Source organism: Betta splendens, chromosome 8 (genome assembly GCF_900634795.4).
Source record: "Betta splendens chromosome 8, fBetSpl5.4, whole genome shotgun sequence".
NCBI lineage: Eukaryota > Metazoa > Chordata > Actinopteri > Anabantiformes > Osphronemidae > Betta > Betta splendens.
In genome coordinates, this window is record NC_040888.2 from 11,987,259 (window position 1) to 12,007,839 (window position 20,581).

General features: G+C 36.8%; 3 protein-coding genes across 6 annotated transcripts; 1 reads left to right on the forward strand and 2 right to left on the reverse strand.

Annotated features, from left to right (window-relative positions):
• Window positions 1-239: 239 nt before the first annotated feature.
• On the reverse strand, window positions 240-12,228 carry fus (FUS RNA binding protein). Its single transcript, XM_029157864.3, has 15 exons — window positions 12,078-12,228; window positions 11,290-11,314; window positions 10,552-10,727; window positions 10,291-10,468; window positions 9,988-10,208; window positions 9,647-9,842; window positions 6,135-6,169; window positions 3,346-3,381; window positions 3,013-3,122; window positions 2,791-2,920; window positions 2,611-2,709; window positions 1,839-1,950; window positions 1,546-1,643; window positions 1,167-1,299; window positions 240-925 (listed from the first exon to the last, which is right to left on the reverse strand). Exons 1-15 carry the CDS (start codon window positions 12,088-12,090, stop codon window positions 886-888), a joined length of 1,602 nt encoding a protein of 533 aa, XP_029013697.1. The 5' UTR covers window positions 12,091-12,228; the 3' UTR covers window positions 240-885.
• Window positions 11,630-15,518, forward strand: LOC114859845 (uncharacterized). Of its 4 annotated transcripts, none has more exons than XM_029157876.3 (6): window positions 11,645-11,783; window positions 13,036-13,122; window positions 13,382-13,537; window positions 13,659-13,829; window positions 14,048-14,237; window positions 14,580-15,518. In XM_029157876.3, exons 3-6 carry the CDS (start codon window positions 13,388-13,390, stop codon window positions 14,690-14,692), a joined length of 624 nt encoding a protein of 207 aa, XP_029013709.1. In that variant the 5' UTR covers window positions 11,645-11,783; window positions 13,036-13,122; window positions 13,382-13,387; the 3' UTR covers window positions 14,693-15,518. The 4 variants fall into 4 exon arrangements, with proteins under 4 accessions (XP_040927688.1, XP_040927689.1, XP_029013709.1 ...); XM_029157877.3 differs by having other exon boundaries at window positions 11,662-11,783; window positions 13,088-13,122; XM_041071754.2 differs by lacking the exon at window positions 13,036-13,122 and having other exon boundaries at window positions 11,630-11,783.
• arl6ip1 (ADP-ribosylation factor-like 6 interacting protein 1) lies at window positions 14,934-20,262 on the reverse strand. The gene is made up of 6 exons (XM_029157879.3): window positions 20,103-20,262; window positions 19,078-19,211; window positions 18,752-18,871; window positions 17,147-17,264; window positions 16,644-16,728; window positions 14,934-15,939 (listed from the first exon to the last, which is right to left on the reverse strand). Exons 1-6 carry the CDS (start codon window positions 20,136-20,138, stop codon window positions 15,821-15,823), a joined length of 612 nt encoding a protein of 203 aa, XP_029013712.1. The 5' UTR covers window positions 20,139-20,262; the 3' UTR covers window positions 14,934-15,820.
• Between the last annotated feature and the right edge of the window lie 319 nt (window positions 20,263-20,581).

Below are 20,581 nucleotides of genomic sequence, written 5' to 3' on the forward strand. Positions count from 1 at the left end.
AAGCAAGTAAGAACTTCTGCAATCTATCAATAACTGGCGGATTTAACATTTTTCAAGTAGATCAACAGTCACCCAACGCAAAGGGGCAAGAGGTCTAAACTAGAAAACGCAAAAGGCAGATGTTAACACAGGAACATTTGAAGTATGAGAAGCAAACTTAGTCGACATCACAGGCTATTATAATAGTGTTCCCAGTATAAAGAGATCATTTAAAATAAATTTTTCCAAAAAACAAAGACTTTTGTAGTTTTTACAACACTTTTATTTGAATGCCAACACATGCACAATATCAAACAACTCAAATAATACATAAGTACTTCAATATGAACACAACCCTCACACATCATAATGGAGCCTTATTCAGAAGTAGAAGTAGTAGTAAATAAAAGTTTACATTTTCTTCCTGTGAATGGATTATACATAATGGAATGACTGCATCATAATGGAATGACTGTGTTTACCAAAAATGATGATGGCAGGTGTCAGATCACCTTTATTATTTGTGCTTCATGTGTTTTCACTTGGATTACTGTAGTCTAATTCCCTTTTATGGCCATAGCCATAAAAAAATTGTACAAAATTTTAAAAATCCAGTCACATCCTCTTCATTTGTCCATACATATTTTCCTTATTTTGCGTTTATATGTTATTACCTTCTGAGCCACAAAACATTTGTCTTTGTAATGTAGGAAGTGATTTTAACTATTTTCTTCTAAGTAAGGCAGAAATACACAGAGTATATGTACACTAAAGGAACAAGTGGCAGAAACAAAACCAAACACAAAGTATCTTTAGTAGCAAGAGAAGTCAACACAAACCTTTGAAAATGGGCTAAAACTACTATGAACAGGGTTACGCACATTGGTCTGTCCCTTTTAGGATGATTTAGTAGGGACGGCCCCTACGGTCCTGCCTGTGGTCACCCCTAAAAAATAAAAAAACAATAAAAATTATCAGCACTATCCAGAATATCCAGAATCTACATTTGGATATAGTGTATTAATGAGAGATCAGTCCCATCCTTTAAGCAGGTGAAAACTATATTAACACTTTTAGTATCTTTATGACTGCTGTTGTGTTCTGGGTTCTGGCACATGCTGCAGTTTTATTATACATTTTACGGTCTTATTTTCAAAAGAAGTGAAGTCTGTTCAATTGAATCTGACCTTGCATCCATCTTGCCAGGACCAAATCCTCCTCGATCACTTCCTCTGCCCCCTCTAAAGCCCCCACGGTCACCACCTCTGCCTCTGAATCCACCACGGTCAAAGCCTCCTCTGCGTTCTCCTCCAAAACCTCCTGACAACAGAGAACAGTTACTTGGTCAGAACTTATATTATATATATTAATATTTTTAGCACATGACTTCATGTAAGATGATGGGATATATGATTATTGCTTGAGATTAATGTTCAGATCTAATCATGGCCCCACATAACCTTTAACTGTTAATACTTTGAATGTTTCCGGACTCACTATTGTTTGACTTATAGATCATTGTATAAAAGGTTTTACATGTAAATGTAAAGGCTGTTCTTGTCTAACCTCTTTCCATTGCAGGCATCCCACCAGCTTCCTCAGGCTTGGGGGCCTTGCATTGGTTACACTCATTACGCCATGAGAAGTTCAGGTTACCACAATTGCTGAAGAAAATTAAGCAAAAAGAACAAGATTGATAACATCACACTGCCAATTACTCTTTTCTGCACAATTAGTCATACAATTACCTGAAACCTTATTGTTAATTTATTTACACAAATAAACATCAAATGTATTTAACGTCAATGAAAAAAATCTATATACTAATTTAGAAATCAAATTCCCACATCTTCACTCACGGGTTCGAACATTTCCAGTCTCCGGCTCTCTGCTGTCCTCCTCCTCCATTGCCACCATTACCACCTGGAAATCCTCCACGACCCCCTCCAAATCCTCCACGTCCCATTGGCCCTACGCAAAACAGTAGTCCAGAATGTATTGTCCTAACTGCTGATGAATATTAACTTCTTTCAACTCAGCATGGAAGAATTAAAGGGCAGCAGTAAAACAGCAACACATTTGACTCAAGAAAAGTTCAATGATCAAAACCCAGCAAAGAGAGTCCAGCGTACACACTTTTATTTGACTTTGTACAATAAGTAAATGTTAAGTAAATAGAAAAGATGCAACACAAGTCCAAATGTTTTGCATAGTGACATTTCCTATAATATGTTCCTATGAGATATATTTGTTATTTTTCCACTGGTCACACATTATTTTAACTTCAGCAAAATGTTGAATGTCATGCAGTCATTCACTAAACACAAACGTAAGCAGGTTATCCCACGGCTACAGCACAAGGTAGAGCATCTGGAAATTTACAACACTTCAAGCTACTGTACAGTACTGTGTTCTTCTGCAGACCTACATTGCCTTAGTAAAACAACAATCCAGTGGCTTTAACTTCAGACAGTGGCAAAATTCACTTACCTTTTACCTAATGTCCTGAAAGTGCTAAGAAATCTTTTTTATTTCATGATAGATAGAATTTGGACTATAAGCAATAATACAACAAAACATTTTATATGGTCATTACAAAATGTGTCAAACTAAAAAGAAAAGAAGTTGTACCTCCTCGTCCTCGACCAGCCCTCATGCTACCTCGGCCGCCAAAGTCAGCTCTGCGGGTGGCAAAGGACACCTTGATTGGATTTCCATTAAAATCCTTACCTGGTGCAAAAGAAATGAGACAACAAAGGTCAAAATGGGGATGTCAGGTGAATTCTGATGATCCTAATATAATCAACTTACCATCAAACCAGTCAATAGCAGCTTTAGCTGAAGGTGGGTCATCAAAGGAAACAGTGGCCTCCCCTTTCAGCTTCCCAGTTTCTCTGTCTGTGTACAGATTTATCATGGGCAGGCCTGTTTTCTTGTTCACCTAACAGGATGGACACAAAACAAATTAAACTTATTTAAAAGTAGTGATGATTGACTGACTGTCTTGACTAAGATATAGCACTAGAGAAATACCTTAATGATTCCAATCTGCTTAAAGAAATCAGCTACTGATTCAACAGTATAGTCATCTCCTAGGCCTTGCACAAAGATGGTATTATTGTCTGAGTTATCCTGGTCTTGCACTGAAAAAAAGGAAGTAGTTTTTAAGTCTTTTTTTAAGTAGATTTTAGTTTAGTCTTTACTTTTAGATATATTTGCACATTTTAAAGAATCATAATCTCTGGTATATTGTATATGGTTCCAGGATTTCACATGTGCAGTAATCAGAAGGTTCTGTCATGTCACTGAAAAAGGGGCTTCATCTTGTTGATGGTTATGCTGAAAACAAAACAGAGCAAAGCTTACTGAAGCCAGGTCCTCCAAGTCCTGGCTCTCTTGGTCCTTGAGAAGAAAAAGAAATACATCAATGCTGGAAATGAACATTTGCTATATCACTAACACTACAAGGTAGAATTTCTGAGCACATGTGTCTTAACAATAAATTTGAACCAGGACCACACACAGAGGAGAGTAACCTGAAATGATGTTTGTTCTACCCAACGGTAAGAAACAATAATGTCCATGTTATGATACAGTAGTGTATGCCTCTTCAAGTGTGTGCTGTGTCCTGAGGTAACCACCATATTCCACAGAGCATACAGTTCAGTATTTCCATTTCTCCAACAGTTTGGTACATCACAGTTGAGTAACAAACTTTGAAACAATCCACTTTTGAATGCATTTGTGTTGATGCATTTCTTCATATTCTATAAACCACCACCTTCCACGAACACAGAACCAAAACACTGAACCAATAATATATGATATTTGTCAGTATGTACACCCATAACTGACATAATGCATTGTCATTCACTCTGTTTATTTTCATATATTGTACAAGACAATTTATATATGTCTACATATGTCTTTGGAAAAACTAGGTCCATCTTTCTGGATCGAAGTGTTTTATGATTTACTCGGTCACACATACTTTGCCCGTCCATAAAAACATTCATATATATTCACATAAACACAAGCTTTGTGTTGTTATTAGAGCCAAATCCCTTGAATCATTCAATACATGTCTGACAGGAAAACAAGTCAAAACCTTTTTCTTAGCATCATGGAACTGACAACTCATATTTATTTGCAGAGTTTTGAATAATAAACTGATCTTCATTGCAATGAGCAACAATTTTGGTGCTCTGGAAAGCAACCCAACAAAACATTGACTGGTCTACGACCAACAACAACAACAACAGCTACAGAAGTATATTCTAACCCAAAACAATCTTCTTCAACCTTCTGCAACTTACTCAGCTTCTGCACTGATGCAGAAAGCCAGAAACACCTCCATGGGCAATATTCATGCATCACCACACATATCCCAGGTATTTCACATTTCTATTACTCTCAAATTTATATTCAATATTATTTGAAAGATAAAATTAGCATTTCTTTTCACAATATCTAAAATAACAAGCACGTACCTATGACACGACTTCAGGATGTTGCAAACTTAATATTTCTGCAGGTTTGAGTTCTGTTTAACAGCTGTTTAATAACCGTTCATACCTTGCCCATTACTAGCAGATTTTGCAGCATGCATGGTCAATAAACATCCAACCGAGAAACATAATGACCATTATGTATCCATAATGGAAGTGAAACTTCTAGATTCAAACTGCAGTAGCAATGATGCGAGACCTGTAACAACTTCCATTTGATGACTCACTGTTAAGAACACTAATCCTTTGAACTTCATCATGACCATGATGGAGATCGAAGAGCTAAGATCTGAGTGTGTTCGAATGTTTGAATTATTTTTCCTTTTGAGGATGTGTGCAAATACTAAAAAGGACTTCATTTCACAGTTATTTGTACGTTAACAATTATAAAAGTATTGAAAGACAGAGGATGGAGAACAAAATCTCACTACACTGAAAACATTATCTACATTATCTATCTAAACAGTTTGAATAAATATCCATTTTGTGGATTTGTACAGTAGGATTTATACAGTATAACCCAGCTCTATTATCTCCTGCCAATCGTTCTAAATTATAATGTTACTAGTAGATCAGTTTCATTTAAAGCAGTAAATGTACCTTATCAACATGCTAGTACTGTAAAATTGTAATTGAACATCCCACAATTGTGCAATCGAAACAGATTTTACCAAACACTAGTGGTGGAACAGTCCTGCCAATTTCTTTCACCTTAAACATTTATTCATCTTTTAAGACACACAACGGGTGTTGTCTGCAAAATCTAAACCGTTTTTCCAGGTTATTTTTGGAAGGTGTGTTGGTATTTTATCCAATTTCCTTTAAGTTTGACACAGTACCCAGCAAAAAATGAAGTTTTTTTACCAAAACGAAGAAAAACAAGCCTTGTACACCCATCCATCAATTTTACTGCCAACACAATTAAACTCCAAAGATGCGAGACAGAATCTAAAACTACGGCTCACATCATTCCTTCTGAACACCATTGCTTTGCTCCAGGCTTTTATCCATTCAGGTAACATTTTGCAACAATCTGAAAGTTCTTACCTGTAGGGTCAAGCCATGGAAAGGATTATTCACTCAACAACCACTTTATTATGTACACCTGTAAAATCTAATTCAATCAAATCTTTATAATGTATCCCTTTCTAGGCTGTTTAACCATGTTATAATATAATGCCATGCAACAAAACTCAGACTCTAGCCTCAACAATAAGAATGTAGAATTATCAGCTGTTTAAACTAAAAAAAAAAAAAAGAGATTATAAACTGCTGTTTTAGATTAAACAAGACTGTAGATAGGTATCTAATAAAGTGGTAAGTGAGTGTATTAGTACTTTTTGAAGACGCTGACATATTAAAAAATAACATTGTCTCAAAATATTTGCAATCTCTTCTGTCTTAGAAAACCTCTGCAATACAAATATTTGTGTGCATATATTTGTGTCTCACTACAGTTGATGAAAGCAGCTTGGTACTGTGAACTTCCTTTGTACTGTAACTACAATAGGTCATTTGAAACACAACACACTTAAATCACCATCATTTATATCCAGTTTATGCTTTGAGCAATATCTCCCCACCCTTTAGCTTAGCTTCATAAACTGAACAAACCTTCTGCTCAAGTGTTTTTTTTTTTCCACTTACCACCGAACTTATTGAATCCTCCACGATCGCCCATTCTGATGAAGAGGAAGAGAAAAACGGCACACATTGAAGGCTGGTGCTGACAGCGATTTCTCTCTATGGGTAGTGGCCAACTTTCATTCTCACAGTCTCTTCATCAAACCCACCCTTCTTCTTTTGGCATTTTTCCTACTAAACCCCTACATGTTCTGATTCTGTAGAGTTTACCTGGTTGACAAGATACCGTAGAGCTTGTCCATATCTACTAAATGTTCAATCAATTCCCTAATCATTATACTGCATTGTAGTTTTATGTCTACTAACCAACCAAACAGTAAACACTGAGTCTTGGACAGATTTGGGTGATTTTGAGATAAGTTTTATCTTTCACAACCTTTACTTTTGACACATATAGCAGTTAATTCCAAAACAGGCGTTTTTTAGGCTTTGTTCTGTGTCTTAATACTCTTTTCCTCTAATTAAAAGACGTCTGAAGAGTTTCCCCATTTTACAATTTCCTATTGATGACTTAAGAGCAGAAAGTCATCCTGGAGATGTAAAAGCCTAGAAGAAGATTCAAAGATTGATTAAAGCAGAGTATGACAATCTGGAAGTTTTGATTGGGGAGGAGGTGGTAGGAAGTAAGAAAGGCAGGTGATGATCATTTCTTGTGGCATGTCAGTGAGAGTCAAAGCCACACTTACACACTTAGAAACTGCATATTGGCATTGGACTTTACAATGTACAGCACACAAATTAGGCCCTTGAATTCTTCAACCAGGAACAATTATTTGTGTTGTTTATGCTCAGCCTAGAGCAAAGTTGTCTGGCACAAAATACTAACAATGGTGCTTTAAGACAAAGTAGTCAGTAGGTGTTTCACTCATGTGATAATACTCAAATATTATTTTTCTTTTTGATAAATATGAAATATATATATAATTTAGTAATACATTTAAACACTATTAAATTTAATACATATCATTTAGCTATAGTTTTGTAGAACACATTTCTTTCTTAATGTCCAGTGCATCCGCCTAACTGTAATGAATCATTGTAATTGAGTTCCACATATTGTGAGGAATAAAAGTCATGGGTGTGATGGATGGGCAAACATACAATGAAATACATTAAATAATGTGCAGTCTCTCTGAAGAAACAAAAGAGGGAACCTAATACACCAAACCATTTTCTGCCTCTACAATAATTATAAATTTTATTTAAAATTAGTTTCACATTTTTTAGCAACGTCAAATGTTGTCTTGTTTTAAGAGTCTGAGCAGATTCTGTTATATTTAGAGTTTCATATAAATAAGGCAAAGATATTGTTTTTTATAATCAAATAAATGAAAATGAAATCATTGATTATTTGTTGGATCTTTGATTAAGTGGGTTTTCATTTTCCAGTTTTGACTGTTTGTAAACCCTTTAGGGTGACACAATCTAGTACAGGTGCTTGTCATTAAGTTGTACTTTTCCTCAGTACATGACTTTCTTTGTTGAAGGTAAAGAAACACTGAATGAATGCCCCAAGTTAGCGATCTAAGGAAGTCAGATCACAAATTTTGAAGCATATACTTTTCTGCAAACAGAAGCAAACCTACATCTGTAGGGCATGATTCTGCTCTTAAAGGTGTGCGCTAACTGAAAGCTAGACCCAATGCAGTAATTTACTTTAAGTGATGCTGTTACACTTTTACAAAAAGGATCATTTCTAATGACTGAAAGAAGCTGATACAGATAATTAAAATTGTAATAAACGCAGAAAACCGCAAACCCCTGTGATATTGATTTGATTTAATCATTTAGGAATTAAAAAACCCAACTCTACTTTTATGTGTGTTTGGGAACTTTATCTTACCACAAGCAGTGGTTTCAGAAGGTGTTTGGACACTTTTCTGGAGACTGGATGAAAGTACTAAAGGAAAATAAGACCATAGTATATAGATGTCCTTAAAGACAGCTTTCTCCAAAAATGATAAGAAAACCTGCTAACATAACCATTTTGGAGCAGATGTAGAACTCAAAAATAAGTACAGAGGGCAGACTTTAACCAACTTTAACTTTGCACCATGAGGAATTTAACCCATTCTCTGGAGGAGCAATGTGGATCAGATGTGAAAAGAAAAAAGAAAAAAAAAAGTCAGATTCATTTAATTGAAGCAAAATTTTTTAAGTTTTGTGTTTGATCAGAATGCTTATTGAAGCCATTTTCTTTTTGTGATCCTTGGACCTTTTTTTTTTTAGTAGTAATTACTGTCAACCAACTACTCATTAATTAACACACTCCGTTGCATAATTATATAGCCTGGTTTAACAACTATAAATTGTAACAACATTTCACTAACTGCATTACCAAAGGTTCTGTTTAAGTTGTTCTTTATGCAGAACGCAACAATGGAGCACAGGTGATCACATCAACATCAATCAACTTTTTTCCCACAATGATTTTCCACCATATCTTTACTGTGTCTGTTTCTGTTGTTCTAATATTCAAGTAATATGCAAATTACTGATTTTTCCTAAATTTGTTTTGTTTTTCTTTTGTTTTTTTCCTTTTTGGTATTTCGCACATTTCAAGATGATGGTTTTTACTTACCTTTGTACTGTATGTACACAAACACATGTATACTTTGTTCTTTTTAAAATGGTTTATCATTTTTTTATCATTCTGTTTTATTTATCTTAGCACTTTGGCCAACAGTGTTGCCCTTAAAATGCTTAAATAAAATTGGATTTGATTAATAATTGCCTTTGTGTAGAATGTTGATTAGACTGTATGGGAATCATGACACACTGGCTCTCTCAGCCATAAAACAGCAGCCGTTTTAGACTTTTTTAATACCAATATTGAGATTTTAAAATGGGGATGAACTGATTTTTTATTTCTTATTCATGATATTTTACCACCACTTACCACTTACTGAAAAAACTTTTTGGAATCAGGATAGTCCACTGAGAAGCAAAAGACATGTCACTTCTTTTTAAATATATGTTTTTTAAATTGTAACATTTTATATTGTATTCAGTACATGTACCATTGAATAGAAGAGTTCATAAAAAACATTATTTTATGTATAATTTATTTGTGCATTCACAGCACAACACTCTATTCTATTTATTTGTTTTAAAGTTTTAGGTCTTCAGTATGAAGTACAAAGTAAAAACTGATCTCATGGGAAGGTGTTTCCATCTTTTTTACTGGTACCATTTGCAATTAGCTTAAAAAAGTGTATGCCATAAGTCTGTGTGCAGTTATCACAGCAAACACAAACGCAAATGTTTTATAAGAATACCTCATTAATTTGGAAAAAAGCAAGTGAGTGGAGAAACACTGAAGTAGCAGCATGGCAAGCATGTGGATACAAGCCCGGAATGGTATCCTGTTGCATATTATAGATTTTGACTCAGTTCCACCACATGTAAGCAAAGTTGGAGAAGTATTTATATGGGTATAAGATTCTGTGCATTTTAAAACATCAAGGTAATAAAAATAAGACCAAAAAAAATATTTCGAGTATTTAATCACTTACCCCATGCCTCCTCTTCCTCTTGGTCCACCTCGACCACCTCGATCAAAACCGCGATCATATCCTCCGCCGCCACGGCCTCCAAAACCACCCCCACGCCCCCTGCCACCGCGGCTGTCCTGACCTCCATAACCCCCATCAGGACCACCATATCCTCCACCTCCTCCTCCACTTAATGGTGGACTGTCGCTTTCATATCCTGAAATAATGTTAAGACAAACTCACTTTAACAGAAGTAACCTTTGGCCTGTCAAAATTATGTACATCACTGAATTCATAATACAATGCTTTCACCTGTGCTTTGTTTATATTCACTTGAAATTTAATCTAAATCCATTTCTTACCTCCACCTTGACTGTACTGGCTTTGCTGACTATAGCTCTGTGGAGGAGAGTTATAGCTTGAAGGCTGGTTGTAGAGACCTCCTCCGTGTTGAGATGGTTGCTGGTGGCACCCACTGCCCCCATAGCCACCAGGCTGACCGCCACTGCTCCCATAGCCACCTCCACTCGGTGCACTACTGGGTGGCTGGTTGTAGCCAGGGGCCTGAGAGTTACCTTCATAGCTGTTGATGACAAGAAGATGAGTTATTTTACTACATAAAAAACACATTTCACTGCTTGATACTTTGTGTTTATATGTTGTACCCTGCAGAGGATGAAGAAGAAAGCTGCTGCTGGTTGTAACCGGAAAAGGTTGACTGCTGGTTGTATGTCATGCTGGATGACTGACTGCTGCCACCATAGCCTCCAGAACTGTAGGACTGGCTGGAATGATTGTAACCACTACCACCACTATGACTAGATGGTGGAGAATTATATCCTCCTGGGAATAGACCAAACATGTGAAGTTTTTAGAAATTTTAAATATGAAAATAAAAACATTAAAGTTACTGAATCTGCCTCTACCTGACTGGGGTTGACCATAGCTCCCATATCCTCCTTGACTGTAAGAGCTAGAGCTGTTGTCAGAGCTCTGGTTGTAGCCTCCATAACCCTGCTGACTGTAACTCTGACCAGAGGACTGTCCATAACCTTGGTTAGTACCATTACCACCACCACCAACGCCACCATAGGATCCATAGCTGTACATGGTTAAACAAAACATACAAAACAGAAAAACAAACCACTCAAAACTCCTCACTCAAATTTTGTATCTTTTAGTTCCCCACATACAAAGTACAGCAGGTTAAGTCCATCAAGTCCATTGTGGTTAAACACAAAAACAGAAGTAGTGGACTGTTGTTCTAAATGAATGTCAAAGTTGGCATAACTGCAAACTTTTAATACACTGTAGTTGTGCATCTAACAGCAGTAATTGTGCAAGACAGAAGAGGGCAAAGCAGCAGAGAGAGGTGACAATCACATATCTAAGTGCAGAATAGTCAAGTTAAACAGTAGATGGAAATTAGGAAGCTAGTCTGAAAGCACTTAGTAGGATCAAGTTCACTGGTTTGACCATTAATTCTCTAAATCTCCAAATGTCTAAAGAAATCCTCCACATACAAACACTACGGTAAAACATTTGGCATCATTTTAACTAAGTTACTAAAATAATCAAATTTCCACTATTTCCAAGACTATCCACTAGTTTTACACAAAGGGTTAAAAAAGTCTTATTTATAATTTGAATATTACATTACTTACCCCTGAGGAGGTGATTGGGAATAATCTATGGAATAAACAAAATTGACTATGAGCAGTATAAATTATGTAGTGTTTAGTTACCAGTTCACACAGCTTTTCTTCATTTACACAAAAGGACAATGGAAATGTTTATTGACAGGTGAATGATTAAATGCTAATTGAAATATGTAAGTACTTTGTCCAATAATATACATCCGTAACTCTATACAAGGCACATCATCGTACTAGATTACATCGCCTGCAGCTGAACTTAACATCGTTGCCAACACTTGTAAAAATAGTTGTAGTGAATTCCAGCAGTTAACGGCAACTAACGGGTCTAAACACTCATACCTTCAGTTACTGTACGTCAGGGTCGTTATTGCTTCAGATTTAAGACCTTGCTCTGATTAATTATAAAGCGTATGTGTAAAAGAAACCAAACTATGGACCGTCTAAACAAGACCGAAGAAGCGTGCTGGGTACCGAGAGGCGGGGCCTCCGGCAGAAACTGGGTCAGTAGTGCTGCAACGTCGCTGGTCAGCCTCGGCGTTAACCCGAATACCAGCCTCTCAAGCAGCGGGAGCTCGTTTCATAATACCATGAAGCGAACGTTTAAGCTTTTATAGACGTTAATTTCGTCGTCAGCGTTACAAATATACCACTGCAAAATCTCGCGTTGACGCTACGCATTTGTCAACTGCCGCCAATTAACGGTCTCCTCCATAATGTTAGCTAGCTAGTAGCAGTACACCTTTGAAGATGTTAAGTATTTACAATTCAAGCACATACATGAATGTGTTTCTTACCGTTAGAGGCCATGTGGACGAACGACTGTTTTCTTCGGATAAATTCAAACTCACTCACTCAAATTCTAGCTATCGAGCAGCGTTTCATTCACCAACACACTGAACAAGTAGAGTGACGATGGATGCACAGACAGACACCGGTGTCCTGCTGTCGCCTCCTGCAGTACCTCCACTGGCCGAAGCGCGGCGCTGTAATGCGGGCTTTTCTCCGTCTTTGTAATTTAATTGTCCTAAATATGTTTTAAAACATTGGTCCCGTTTGGCAAGATTGACGTTAATAACGTGTACAAAATATTATGACCTAAACAAAAGTAGGTTTTATGCAAAAAGTGCAATAGTATTGTTACTATAAAGGTCTGTGATCTCTGCTTTTTGCCATCATACAGAACATTACACTAACATTAATACACTTTTTAAAAAAACAAGTTACAAATGTATACGGACAGTTTAAATATATATATATATATATATTTAAATATTAAATATATATTTAATACAAATATATGTTTGTTCTTTAGATCCATAAACCACTTCCTTCAAAACAACCGTAATCAACACCTCCCCAGAACAGTTTCTGCACAACAAACCAAGACCTATTTTAAGGCCTGCATTTTTAAAGCTCAACGTGCCCTCTAAACTGGAAACCTATGCAGAACTTCATTGCATTGACATTCACTGCATTAGAATATGAAAACAAGCTAGAATGAGCTTTCTAAAATATAAGTAAATATCTTAAACTTCATTCTGCTTAATGAAATGAAATGAAATATTTCACAATGGCACACAGTATATTGCACAGCAATTTAGAATCTGCATCAAAGTAAGATACTTTAGAAAATAGTTAGAAAAACATAAACAACACACATTCTAAACATAAAGTCAGTGTTGTAAGAGGAAAAAGTCAAACACTACCAAAAATGCAGACAGACATGTGTAATGTTTATGTTTGAAACTGCAGGAAGCAGCTGACATCACAAAGAAACTTTCTTGTTTTCTCATCACCATGACAGCAATGTTTCCACACAAGCCATCTGAATGATCTCAGGTACGTAACAACAAAGCAGATTATATGTTTATTCTCTTCTTCTCTTTATGTTGACCTACTTCTCATTTTGTGTCATCATGTGTGGACTTGAATTTTTTGTGGTTCACTTAATATCACCTAAAAATGCTATCTGTTAACCCTTTCAGACAACTCGAGTTTAATTTTACAAAGCACGCATTCACATATGAAACAGAGCAAAGTGTTCCTTCTCTGTGTGTACTAGTTATAATATTTGCAGATGATGATGTTACTATTGCAGAACAACATGAACAGTCTGTTGAACAGTAGCCAGAGTTTCACCCATTGGTGTCAACGATGCCAAAGAAAAGCAAAGAAGTCCAGACCAAGGCTTTTGCATGAGAGCACCCTGAACCTGGGTGACACAGTAATCTGCTACAACACCACCCATAACCAGGTCAGCTCTAAGGTTTCTTCCTGTCTAATAATCTTCCATTTCTGCTGCATTCATGTTGCAAGTCAGCCGATGACGTGAAGCCACCATCTACTCTCTTGTCTGCTATGTTTTCTTTTGTCAGAGTTACTCTGGCAGGTCAGCTGATGGACGTCCTCTTGACTTTCATCTGAAAGATCCCAGCTTCCCATCACAGCATCTGAGTCATGTGGATCTCAGTGACAACTCCACCCCATTGCAGTGTCCACTTCTGTCTCACACTCAAGAGGTGCACAACCACAAACACATCACTCTGGTAATAATATTAGTTTGTTTTAACAAGTCATTAAAGTTGTTTTAGAATTAGATGAAGGAACAATCCTAGACACAACCTAGTTTAAGTACCTAATGGCATCATTTTGTTATCAGTATTTATTGCCAGAGGTGTCTGCATTCTATTAAGTTGACCAAATACATGAACTTTAGTTGTAGGAAAATAAACTGACTGGCTTTTTCTGTGTATTTTTTCACTAGAGATCCAGCTTAAACACAAAAGAGTGGATGCAGCGCCACAGTGGTCAGGCTGTCAGAGAACTTACCAACCCACAGGGTGTATCAGAGTACTGGACCACCTATAATACAGAACACACACCTCCAGTGACTAACGTCTTGCCACGGCTAGCCGGCAAACCAATACAATGGCATCAGCATGATATACTGACAGGTGGGGCATTTTTTCGCATAGTGTATGTCCACACGGCTAATGTTCAGTATGTGTCATCTTTATCAAATATATTACAGTATGGATTTTAGACTTTTGAAAAAGCAAAACCAAATGAGAGGTTATGCATTATGACAGTAGTTCTACAGGTCAATAATGTATTGATCTTTTGTGATTCCTTCATATAATTATTGTAAACAAAACAGACTTAATCCTTAAAAAAGTAATTTTACTGGCAACCTTTTACTGCAAGCGGTAGCAATAATTTTACATTTGTTTTTTTATAAAATACTAAATAAACGTATATTCCATATATAAATGTGCTTATTACTAACATGTCTGCAGGTGAACAAAGGCAGACAGTTGCTCTACGAAAACCCAGAAGACAGGCTGGAGACAAGCTGCTGTGGGCAGCAAGGCGATGGGAGACAGACTGCACAGCACTCAGACTGTATTAATCAGTGTTATGTGAGGAAAATATACCTATGTGTGGCTAACAACCTCTATTCTGAGAGTTCATTTATAACAGTTAAAACTTTCAATAACGACCCAGTGTTAAATGCAAGCCACCAGGCATTAAGCTGATTACAGTAAATCTTGCATATGACAGGTCACTTAAGTTATGAAATCTGAAGCAATAACTCTTAATGTTACATTTCATATCATTTTACCACAAAAAAGACACTATAACAGTCAATGAAAACTTATTTGAAGCAAAGTTTATTCACTGTCAAAGATCTCCAATAAAAGAACAAATAATGAAATGGTTTGAAAGACGGGTCAGAAATGAAGTGGCTGAAGAGAAAAAGGACATAAATAAATAATAGGAACAGGAAAAAAAATATTACTTACAGGGAAAGGCTTGAGCAGTGGGCCTATTTACACAGAAACACCACACACCGGTAATACATTACACGGTTATTATCTAAGAGTTGACAGAACACAGAGTCCAGCTAGCAGCAGTACAGCAGTAGGCTTTTTTCTAGAAACACTTTCACTCCTGATGAGAGCTCTGTTTGAAATCCAGTTTACTCAGCATTTTTAAACACAACAAAAGCAGACTCAAAAGTAAACTTGTTCTTTAAACACTGTCCTTAATAATAATAATAATAATAATAATAATAATAATAATAATAATAATAATAAACATTGCTGTGATGGATCTGAGAGGATGATGCAGTAATGCTACAAAAACTGCTCAGTAGTAACTTTTTCTAAATAGGAATGGCCTAAAATTCATTGTGGACATAGTGAAGCTAAATTAAAGTACTTAAAAAAAAAAAAGTCAAACTAAATGCAAGATTACTTTCTGTTTATATAGGAAGTGGGCTTCAGTGTTGCTGTGCGCTTGAAAACTATTACCTCATGGCTGCTTTTATAGAGAGTAATTAAAAAGAAAAGTAATGTTGAACTGATGGGAGAGAAAAATCAAACCCTATGCATATGTCGAAAAAAAGTGTCTTGCTCTGTAGCCGAGACAGCGAAAACAGGAAACATTTTTTTGCTCTTTCCATTATTCAACTTCCTATAACCTTCTCCATTTTGTTATGATCCATCCTTCTCTTTGTTCACACCTTCAACGTCCACTATTCATTCTTCTTCTCCTTTTGTTTTAGCAGTTTGTTGATCTCTCGCTTGGCCATGCAAGCATACTTTGAGATGATACCATGCTGGTTCAGGCCAGGCAGCAACAGCAGGAAGCTTACTGCAAGTGAAAGGGAGAGGTCAAATGAGCCTTATGTTAAATATTATTAATATTATGCAACAAGCAGCAATTACTGTTGAATTCAATCTGGGCAGGACAACTGGTTAGACAAAGTTTAACTGAAACTGAATATCTGCAATCATTACTGGCCACACACACACACACACACATGCATGCATTTGGGACATTAGTAAATTTGTTTATGTGGTAGACAAAAAAGCATTTACCTTAGGATTCCATGGTCATCTACCGTTTACAGAACCCCACTTTACATGTTATAATTATGTAACCAGCTTACATAAGGAAATCCAACTGAAATATGAAGACCCAGCCATTGCTCTACATACTACAACTGAATTGCTAAGCATAATATGCAAATACATATGGAAAAAGAAGAACTGCCACTGATGGCACTACGAGACAAGAACCACAAGTAGCTCTGAAGACTGTTACACACACATTTGCACAACTGAGATCATCAGCTCCTGGTTCTGCCCTGTCATTTAAACCACAGCTGCTACATTTAAAAAGTTAAACCTAAAGCTCAGTAACTTACAGACATCAACTGAACTGATAACTGATAAAACTTTAGTTTACTAAATGACACGAAACCCTGATAACAGCAATGAAAAAGAAGTTTTGAATTCAGGGACATAAAAATACTGACATGGCATAATTACTTTAGTCACACTGTAAATACTCACCAATCAGGTAAGTCAGGAACAGGTTGTGAACCTGCTGTCCGATCCAGGCAACTGTCAGAAGGCTGCTGATCACTGAGGCAAAGTACTGTGAAGAGCAGAGTGGTCATATTACATTTACCCCAAAGCAGTTCAACGCATGTCACACTTAAACAACATACGGAGAATTAATGACTGCAACAACACCACCACAGGAGCAATTCCTTTACTTACATTTGCTATTATTTTGTGACCAATGAATAGAATTGTTTTAACAAGGCATTAGTGTGAGCTTTGTGTGAGAAGAAAAAAAAAGAATGTGGTGCCTGTAACCTAGTTCGAGGTCTGCTAAGTGGAGCAGCTAAGCCAAATCAGCTGAGGATATTTTTATCTGGAGCAACAGAAGCCAAATGTTGCAATAAAACTATAGGAATGCTCAGTTGCAACATGTTAGGAGTATGTGATGTTTCTTTAATTGGTTGGATCTAACTGGCGTAATACATAAATGTCTTTGAACTTTAATGTACCATTTTGGGCTTCTCCTCCTTGAGGGCACAGAGTCGCTTCCACCAGCCCACAATGCGACGCTGGGTTTTAACCAGGTTTCCACATATCTCATGGAATCGCTGCTGCTGCTCCGTGGTCCTGACAATGAAGGGAGTTTGATAAGCCATTGCAAAACTAAGTATATAAGCCTGATCAAAGAAAAGCTAAAAACAGAAGCATTCATTCATCCATGAGTAAATTACATAAATGTTGAAGACCTGCTCAAGCAGATGAAAATAACTTTCCCATAAACCTTAAAAAGTAAATTTCTATTTGACTTTTGTGGTGTTATAAGATGGCAAGGGTGAGAAAATTGGCTGGCTAGAATAAGTAAGGGGGCAGTTAGGAAGACAGCCCTTCATTTTCTGCTTAGTCATCGTTTCCTATTTGTGTCCTTGTTGTCAGGGAGTCTGGTCACGGAGACGGTGAACCCCGATTTAACCAAAGGACCATCTGACTGCTGACAACGTTGGAGCTTGAGCTACACAGTATTATGGAAGAAACTAGCCTTTCTTGGTCATTATCGAAAAATATATATAGCTAGTTTCAACACCCTGCCCTAGATTTTACTCTTGCTGCTGCACCTTGATGAACAGACTCAACCATTGTGCTGCAGCCTGGGGAATGTGCGGCAGTGCAGAAGGATGCAAGTCATGCCCAGCTGATGCAGTGTTGTATATCAAGAGGCAAAAGCAGGACAGGCAACCAACACCCTAGGAAGTACACACAGTGTAACGTTCTTTCTCTCTCCTTTATTTAGAGAATTGTTTTAAACACTGCATATACACAGCTGAGTCAAAGGTGGTTGTAAAGTTTCATGGCTTTTTTTGTCATTTCAATCTAAAACAGTTGTGTAGAGTGAACCGAAACGATGTTCCTCTGACAGACAGAAAAACAAGACAACACATTCTTAGAAAAATCGAAAAATAGAATAAATCTAAATCTTAAATGTAGCGCTATTTGTGTAAGTAATGAATGTCAAAGCTGCATGAAGTTGTTCACTAAAAAAGGCTGTATCAGACAATTGCATTAGCTATTAGCATGATGTCTTAGCTCTTTGCTTTATAAAAAAATAAAAAAAAAACCTATCTCTTCGTGGGTGGTTGTTGATTTACAGTCTGCTTTCCATATCATAGGATATGTTATGATGTAAAGAGAACGTATGCCATTCCATTTCTCGCAATACATTACATTATGATCACAAAATCTGATATTAAGTTCTATATCAAGATGTAGAACAATGTGTGTTTTGCTAATCCACCCCCTCAAGTGTTAACTGAATGAATCTGATTTAACTTAGAAGAACAAGTTGTTCAGATGACAAAATTCCTCTTGCATAAGCGTGGTTTGGCCAATAAAAACCTGCAGCCATGATTTTCAGTTCATGACCCATTTCAGTCCTTGACCCAATCCCAGTGAGGAAAGAATTTTATGCAATTGGGTGTAACATGTAATATTTGACAAAGTTAGGAGATGAGATTATATGACCAACAGGAAGCACTGTAAAGAACAGTGTAAGACAATTTTTAAAAATAATAAACAGATTTTTAGTAGTAAATTGATCATAATAAAAGTGAAGTGCTCACCACTTATTAGAGCCAAAGACCCGGGGAGCAAGGGTGGGCACCAGGTAGTCTGCCAGGCAGAGCAACATGACTGTACAGGAGAGACCAGTCAGCACTGATGGGTCTAAGTAGTAAATAAGCCTTTAAGAGAGAAGAAAAAAGTTAATCAAAGTTACCTTATCAAATGTTAACTTCAAGTGCACACAGACATATTCTAGCAACTGTGCATAAAGTGCCATTGAATTTCTCTCAGTTTAATGTTCATAGAATAGGATTTGTGAATTATGTATTGTACTGTAGATCAGGTTTTTTTTAATCTTTCTTTTGCCACCTATGTATTAACTCACATGAAAACTACAGTGGTAACACCAATAAGGGCTCCTGGGAACCAAGCCTTCTCCCAGCGCAGGACACGATCCCCAGCTAGGATCACTTCACCCCATCCCTGCAGCTGCTCCTCCAGCTGGGCCGTTTCCTGAGCCTGAACATAAAACAATATATTTTACAAAACAAAAGAGGAGATTCCTTAAGGGGCTATACTTCTTGAACTGGAAAACACATTTGTATAATATCAAAATGGTACGCAGGGATATCTAAAAGTCAAAGACAGGAGTTGCTGACATTCATTTTACACACACCCTGTGATCGGTCTATTGTAGATATTCTGCATTGAACTGACAGTTGCGTAAACAACTTGGCTGACCTACGCACACCAAGAAAATCAGGAACTGAAATTCATTTGCCGTATGACAATTATACCAGCAAAAATATTGGTTGGTTGGTACTACCCATCGTATTTTTGTCAATGTAACACTTAAAAAATGTCTTATATTGCCTTTGGTGATACGCAAGGTCTCAGTAGCCGCTGACATGACTGTGCAACAGTTCAGCGTTAACTATATGCCGCCATACCAGAAACAGAAATAGGAAATGATCAGCAAATGTAACTCGACTGAGAATTAGGGTATTAGAATACTAGAGGTATCTATTGGCCTCAAAAAGCTAACATGTTCATTAAGGCCAACTGTGTAGGCTGTAACTATTAATCTGTCTAGCTAGCTAGCTAACTAACTGAAATGACGCTGTAATTAGCTAGCTGCCCTTGCCTGCAGCGACCACCAGCAACAATCAAAAGGCAGCAGATTAACAAACGATCTTATATACGAATGGCGTTAGCTAGATTTGTCACAACGTATCAGTGTAAAGGTCACGCTAATCAAACAAACACGCCACCATCGGCTAGCTTCACGCAAAGCAACAAGATTAAACCGAGCATTTCATGCTAATGCTAACAGTCATAGCATTAAACAAACCCATAAAAGGCATAAGCCTTTGAATACACTAACATCACTGGTTAAAATGTAACACTTACTAGCATGTTTGCGCTTTTGTTGTCACCTTCAGCCATTGTAATGAACAAACGTCGGTTGGTTAGATTTTATCAATTTTGCTGTAATGTCAGTTTAGTGTGGAGCAACCGCACACGGACACCTCTTACACAGACCTCGATGTCACTCAGTCAGTAACGGCCGACCTCCCACAGGATGTTTTTATCTTTAAAAAAATAGGAGGGGCGCGTCCGAACCACCATTTGCATTCTGGGAGGTGTAGTTGGTTTATTTGTTGTTTCTTTTACTCGTAGAAGTTTGTGTATTCCATATTTTCATAACACAGTCTAAAGCTGTACATTGCGCCTATACTTAACATCTTGGTTATTCTTCTTCATAATTCATATGTTCAGATAAATAAAATACAATATGATAAATAACAAAGGAAAAATATCTTGTCTAGTGAAAACTGTTTTTTTGAATCATTTTCAAAAACATCTAAGCACTTTAAATAATTATTTGA